Source organism: Octodon degus, unplaced genomic scaffold, assembly GCF_000260255.1.
Source record: "Octodon degus isolate 3935 unplaced genomic scaffold, OctDeg1.0 scaffold00070, whole genome shotgun sequence".
NCBI classification, from domain to species: Eukaryota; Metazoa; Chordata; class Mammalia; order Rodentia; family Octodontidae; genus Octodon; species Octodon degus.
This window is the reverse complement of record NW_004524646.1, coordinates 660,436-668,241: the sequence shown is the minus strand read 5'-3', so window position 1 is coordinate 668,241 and position 7,806 is coordinate 660,436. Positions and strand designations below refer to the sequence as shown.

At 35.4% G+C, this 7,806-nt stretch overlaps 1 protein-coding gene across 1 annotated transcript in view; it reads left to right on the top strand.

The window, feature by feature from the left end:
* Eml5 (echinoderm microtubule associated protein like 5) overlaps positions 1–7,806 on the top strand; it is a 247,615-nt gene that overhangs the window by 73,056 nt on the left and 166,753 nt on the right. The window contains exon 2 of the mRNA XM_023719668.1: positions 4,460–4,619. Within this exon, the coding sequence (XP_023575436.1) occupies positions 4,460–4,619 (160 nt within the window). The remainder of the gene's footprint in view (positions 1–4,459; positions 4,620–7,806) is intronic.

The following is a 7,806-nucleotide window of genomic DNA, read 5'->3' as shown; positions in this document are numbered from 1 at the left end:
TTGGTCTTAACCATCCAGCAGAAAAGTATAAAAATGAAATATAAGAAGTAAAGCCATGGTGTTATGTTGATCAGTAGGGGACTCAGGTCAACAATTTCTGACATTGCCAGTGAAGCAGAAGACCCAATACTATTATGGGCTACTGGACTCTTTTAGAATATTTTGCTGAGTTTACACACCTATAATATTCAAATAATGGAAGTAAACAAAAGGGATACAGATGAATGTCCATTTTGTATCTATGTATTCAAAGTGGTTAGGATAGATATATAGTTACATTCTCTTAATTAATAGAGGGATTTGTTGTAATGGTGTTTGTAAATAGGTTATCATGTCTGCATCTTGTATAGCAAATAACCGCTAGGAAGAATGTATGCAATGTGTTAATTAGTGAAACTGTCCTACCAATTTGGTTTGAAACTGTCTCATTGCTCTTTGTTTCTCAATAAAATTACGGAAAAAAAAAATTATTTCTGATCTGATTTCTCTATACCTTTCTGCATTTGCTTTTTTACTTCCCATGCTATTATCAGAGATTTCAGGTGTGTTATTGCCAATTTCTTCTATGCTAGTGTCTACTGCATTTGTTCTAGGCCTGAGAATGCATTTTGTTCCTCCTCTTTGTCATTTTGTATACCACTGTCTTTTGACCTTTGGTGTAGAACTTAGTTAGTTATTACCTTAGCACCAGGTCTGGATCTATCAAGTTCAAACTCATCCAGGTGGATGTGGCTTAGGTCTGGCTGCTGTGCTCCACTTCTTCCTGCTATAGGCCTTGGAGGTGAACCCTCTGTGCCACTCTAGCAAGATATGGAGCCTGGATCAGCTGGGTGGGTCTTGCCTCTATCCAAGTTCTGCTGTAGAGTTCCACTCCAGGCCTGTAGGTGGGCCTGGGCCTGGGCCTGGGCTCTGGGTCGAATGAGGATCTGGCATGCCTCAGGCGGTCCCACCCACTTGCTGGGCCTGGGTTGAATGGGGATCCTGTAGGCCCCGGGCAGTCTCACAGGCCAGCCATGGGCTCCGTGTGGAATGAGGATCTGGTAGGCCCCAAGTCATCTCATTCACAGGCAGAGCTTGGGCTTTGGGTCGAATGAGGATCCAGGCTCCTCCTCTCCCCGTATTGTCTCACTCACACGCCAGGCCTGGGTCAAATCAGGATTTGGTGGGACTGTCCCACTCACACACAGGGCTTGGGCTCTGGTCAAATGAGGATCTGGCAGGCTCCGGGCAGTTTCACAGGATGGGCATGGGCTGTGGGTTGAATGAGATTAAATATATTTTGGCTATAGGTGGCCTTTATCAGGGTGAGGAAGTTCCCTTCAATTCCTACTTTGTTTTATGTCATGAAAGGTGTTAGATTTTGTCAAGTCATTTTCCTATTAAAATGAATATATATGGATTATGTTGGTCCTTTATTTTATAAATGTATTTGTTGAATTTCATCTGTATACTCAATCTTGTATTTCCACTCATTACTCTCCCACTTGTTACCTTTTTTTTTGCGAAACCAGGAATTGAACTCAGGCCCTTGTGCTTGCCAGGAAAGTGCTTATTCTACTGAGCTATCTCCCCGGCCCCTCATTGCCATGTTGTCAGAAACTCAATTGGTATTACTATTGTTTTATTAACTAGTATTATATATTGTGTTACTTTGTCATAGTAAAATTCTAAAATGAAAGATGTTAAGATCTGTGTTTGCATATATGTATATATGTGTGTATATCTATATCATCTTTGTGTACATGTTATAAATTATGTCAGAATAATTAAAACTCCCCAACATGATTATGTTCAAATTAATTCACAGAAAATGAGTACTCATAAAAATTAAAATGGCTAACTGACCAGGATGTTCCTTAGTTCTCATAACTTAGGTAAATTTTTGTTAATAGAAATAAAGCATCTGACTCATTTCTAGTGCTGTAATTAGAAATATTGAAACTCGCTCGTATTCCCTGACTTGGTAAATACTACCTTAGGCAATTCAGATGCTCAGACTAGATGAGCAAGGTTCTTCTGAGACTTCACTTTTTTGTATCCTCTACATTGATTTTGTTTCAATATCTTCCTAAGTTTCCCCTTTCATTCGAGAAGTGTTTTTTTTTTTTCTCATCTCAAAGGTGACTATGAGATGCTAAATTTAAATCAATTAAAAATTTATTTTTGAATGGTTGAAACAGATGTGGTATTTTTACACAATGGAGAATTGTTCAGCTATTAAGAATGATAAACTCGAAGCCTTTATATTGAAGTGGATGCCACTTGAACATATACTCGTACGTGAAATAAACCAGACACACATGTGTAACTATTGTATAGTTTCCCTCATATAAGAACTCAAAAGAAGAAATACAAATAGAAAGGTATAACACAAGTAAAAGGAAAGCAGGATCTCGAGGACTAACTAATCAAGAGAGGGAAAGGAGAAGAGCTAGGAAACATGACAACATCAAGCCATACAGTTATATGTAGAAGATGGGCAAGGCAATGATCCTGAGAATCTCCAGAAGATTTTTGAATCTAGCAGTTAATTGGAAAGATTCTCACCCTGATTAATTATATATACTGATACCTGTGAACTAAGCAACTGCACTGAAGATGGTAATCTGTAATAGTAGTTTCATGCTTGGAGTGCCTGTCATTCTGGTCTTCTGAATACGGGCTGCTTGTCATGACATGCCAGTTGCTGCTTTGCTGTCTCTCGGGTAGTGATTGTTCAAAAAGAAGGGGCTGGTGAATGAAGGCAAGAGACAAGAAAAGGAATATTGTGGGACTGTCCTGCTTCAAGGTTGTATATGGTTAGATTTTTGGACTTAAGTGTAAACATAAGAAGTATATAATTCTTTATGCCTATTTTTAAAAATATAATCTAATTTTTAAATGTTTTTTCATCATATTCTATAGGGACTTAAAGTCCAGCATATCAATACTTGATGAAAAATACCTGTTCCATGTTATGCCTAAGATGTTTGATATTCAGACAGATAGGTTAAGCTTAACAGCCTAGGTTGTATGGTAATAACAAATAAACTTCTCTTCTGGAGTGTTAACAACCTAAGTTTGCAGACCAAAAGTAGAGAAAAGGGAGAGCTGCAAGGAATGCCAACATTTTGGCCCTAGCCTTCCAAGGTCAACTAAGACTTAGGACATATGAGAACTTGTACTGTAACATCATATAAATCGGTAGTGTCCCAAATTTTCTGATCAAGGAGATTATGGGACCAAAGAGGAAAGTGATAAATGATGTAGAGTGTGCTTAAGGAGAGTCACATGGAGAGTAAACATTTTCTCAGGCTTTCAAAGAGAGCACATTGGCCAAACATTGGCCGTGACTCATCCACATAGCTGACACTGACAAAGGTTCTACAATCTGAGGTACAGGATCTCAGGTAAATCCTGAGGGGATCTCACTGACCTTATCAGACCCCAAAGCTACAACTTTTGTTGCATAGGTCTTGCTTTAACTTGGTCTTAACCATCCAGCAGAAAAGTTTAAAAATAAAATATAAGAAGTAAATCATGGTGTTATGTTGAGCTGTAGGGGACTCAGGTCAACACTTTCTGACATTGCCAGTCAAGTGGAAGACCCAATGTTATTATGGGCTACTGGACTCTTTTAGAATATTTTGCTGAGTTTACACACCTATATTCAAATAACAGAACTTAACAAAAAAAGGGGATACTGATGAATGTCCATTTTGTATCTGTGTATTCAAAATGGTTAGGATAGATATATAGTTACATTCTCTAAATGAGTAGAGGGATTTGTTCTAATGCTGTTTGTAAATAGGATATCATGTCCGCATCTTGTACAGCAATTAACCACTAGGAAGAATGTATGCAATGTGTTAATTATTGAAACTGACCTACCAATTTGGTTTGAAACTATCTCATTGCTATTTGTTTCTCAATAAAATTATGGAAAAAAATTTGAAAAAATTTATTTTTGTTCATTTCTTTCTTCTAATGTACATAGGCCACTACCATCTGTTATATTTCTTATTTTTATAGGTCACTCTCTGTGAATTATGAATGACTTCTGTTTCTTACAATGGATATATAATTTACATAGTAATGTTATAATAGGAATGTTAGTAAATGCTATTTTAGACAATATTTGGTCTAAAGTGTAATATTCAATAAAAAAATGATAAAGTAAAAAAGAGTTTAAAAACAGATGAGCACTATATTAATTTGTTCACATGTTCCCGTATGAAAATTGTTATTTTTTTAGTTTATTACACCTACCATATTACAGGGATTATGAAGAGTATATATCTAGTTTATCAGATACGTTATTGAAATAGTAATTCTTTGCATGGATTTTTAAAAAGTTTATATTTTAAATCCAAACTACAGCCTAATGTTCACATTGATATATAAACACCATGTATACTAAATACTATAAAAGTTCTGTAAATCTCATTATTTACTTATTTATTTATTCTTTGCTTTGTAGTCTTGCATTGCATCCTGAACGAGTATTGGTAGCAACAGGACAAGTGGGGAAAGAACCTTATATCTGTGTTTGGGATTCATACACTATGCAGACTGTATCAGTTCTAAAGGATGTTCATACACATGGTATAGCTTGCTTAGCATTCGACTTAGATGGACAGGTATGTGGTACATTTTTCTTTTTCCTTAATAATGTTTGTAATATATGTACTGTAAGAAATTATTATAAATCTATAAATATTACATTGAAAAACATTTGATGGAAATATTTTTTTATCCACTGGAGAAGATATGTGGGGATGGTGGGCATTTGACTTATATAAGAAAGAAGCCACAGAGGACTTTTTTCATCAAGAATTTGTTCAAGTTAATTATTGCCTAGAAAGTAAAAGAGATTCTGATTCAATGGAATATTACCTGACTATTATTGAAAATTTATTGTATTTAATTTTTTTCCAAAAGGGCCATTTAGATAAAAAAAGATGAAAACTGTCTTAGGAAAATTAAGTTTCTGTAAGTAGAAGTATATGCATCTTAATTTTTAGTTATTTATAGCTTATCTTTTATAATTACATTTTTATTAAAAATGAGACAATTCCTGTGAGTTACTTTATATAGAATCAAAATTCAAAGCAAAGGATATAATTATCACTCTACTGATCAGTTTCAAGTTATTTTCTATTTCTAGACAATGATTTTTAAAAAGTTAAATCAAGGGGCCAAGGAGATGGCTCAGTAGAATAAGTGCTTCCCTGGCAAGTGCAAGGGCAGTTCCGCAAAACAAAACAAAACAAACAACAAAAAAAAAGTTAAATCAATCAAGCTTTTCTGTGGGGTTTGTTATAGCTAAATCATATTTAAATACTATAAAGAAAGTTGGATTTTGTAAGTATGCTGAATTTATAATCTTTAAAAGCTTTATGTTAAAACTGGACTTTAAAAGCATTTTGGCTTTTAAAAGAATTTGTTACTGCTTTTCAATTCATTAAATCAATTTTGTAGATCTAGATTTTGTGGAAACAGATTATAGTGTATCCTATCCCCTTTAAAAAGATAATAAGTACATGTTTCATTTCTTGTGAGGAATATCTTCTTTGACTAGAATAGAGTCATGACTTTCTGATGAGAGATCACTTTCTGGTGAGGGAATCTATAAAAACTTAATGGGAACATCCTATCTGGGGAACATATACTTCTGGGCTTAATATTGTTATGTAGGAGTAGTTAGAAGGTATAGAAAGTAATTTTTATCCCATTGTCTTTCAAGTCCCTCATTATCCTCATATTTGAATTTCTTTTTTAAAGGAAAGAGAATAGTAACTGCTACTTCACAGGAGTTTAAAATATCATTTTAAAAAATCTATAATAGAGTAGTTTTAAAAAATAGTTTATCCTTTTAGGTGTTAGGAAATTCAAGATAGTTTTACTATAAGGGTCCTTCCCTCTTTAAATGTAACAGATTGCATTGCTAAGGAGATTCAAGGAGAAATCACTTCATAAAACCTTTGATTTTGCTTTTATAAAGCAACTTACGAGGAAGATTTTATTATCATGAATCTTCATGAGATCATACTAACATTTAAATTTTTTTTAATTTTCACTTTATTTTTTTCCTCAGTACTGGGGATTGAACTAGGACCTGGTGTTTGCCAGGCAGGCAGTTATGCCGCTGGGTTATCTCCCCAGCTCTTAACATTTTCAAGTTATAAGAACATACTACCTAAAAGGCAGAGCATTATCAAATGTCAGGCATTTTGTTAAGCCTGTATTATCTCACTTAAACTTCATAGTAACAACCTGTAGAATAGATACTATTATTAACTTTATTTTACAGATAAAGAAACTGAGACTTAGAGAGGTTAAATAACTTGCCCCAGGTTACACAGCTAGTAAATGGAGCCAGAGCTGGAACTCAGGTCAGGCATACTGCAAAGCTCATGTTTTTAATAGCAATGCTTTACTGCCTCCAGACGTGGTTTAGGAGGTGGTATATTTAAAAAGGAATTAATCCATTTTAAGTACACAAAAAGGTAAACTGTAAGGAACTGCTGCCAATTGAAGATTAAGAGATTATGTTAATCATAACATGAAAAGTATACTTGAGAGGACATATCTGTTTTCTATTTGTAAATTGCTAGTGGGATATCAACTAGGAATATTGTCTTATGTTTTACATTTTTTACAAAATGTGAAACTATAAGTGGTCATTTAGGGTTTATCCCGTCAGCGAGTTTCCCAGTTGATGGTAACGTTGAACCTTCTTATTCCAGAGGCTTTATTCTAAAGGAGTTGAATATCCACACTGATACTGGCAGCCTCTGCCTTACTGAGGATAATTAGGGCCTGAAAAGGCTATTTGTTTATTTATTTTAATGTATTTAATAGAGGGTCTACAGGGTCTCACTACACAGATTGGACTCATTGTGGTCCTCCTGTTTTCAGTCTCTTAAGAGCTGGGATTATGGGCCGCACCCCCACACCTAGTCACAATCGCTCTCAGTGCAACCTGGGGGCAGGGCCAGCACACATGCCAGAGATTACACCCCAGTCCCTGTGCCTGCGCTTTAGTCCACTGAGCTACCTGGCCGGTCCTCGAGGCTATTTATATAAATCCACATCAAACAGGATTAAAATTTAATAGTAAATTGGAAAAGTAGGCAAGAGAATGAGAAATTTAACTGGTACTTTATGTTGAATATACGATAATTTACAAAAACTTTTTCCTTATATATAAACAGATCTAAGTTACAGCTGCAACTCTTCTAATTTATAGAATGAACATAATACATAATAGTTTTATTTTGTTAGTTATAAGTTGGTACAAAATAAATAGCACTTAGCAGGCAGGTGCTTATGCAACTGAGCTATCTTCCCACACCCTGTCTTTGACTTTCGGTACATGATTATAAGTGTCATTTTTGCAAAAATAGTATTGGGTACAGAGGGGTGTGGCTTTTTCCCAGGACCTTTTAATAAGCTTTTATATCTAGATGGATCTTGAGTATATATTGTATTATTCTTGAAGTGTTCTGCAAGATGCTAACTTTAAGTTTTAAGTATGATTTAACTAGCATTTACTTTATTAAGCCCTAAATCTTTTATAAAATTTGTAATTTTACTTTGTTACACTATAATGGTTAGTTCTTACAAATAAACACTGAGGGGCCGGCCAAATAGCTCAGTGGATTAAAGTGCCTGCTTAGGCAGACTCAGGGGCTAGTGTTCAATCCCTGGTGTCCCCTGCCCGCCCTTCCCCTGGGGCACCCTGAGAGGGTGATTGAGACTGGGCCTGTTGGCACATGCCTGTGATCCCAGCTCTTAGGAGGCTGAACACAAGTGGATCACTAC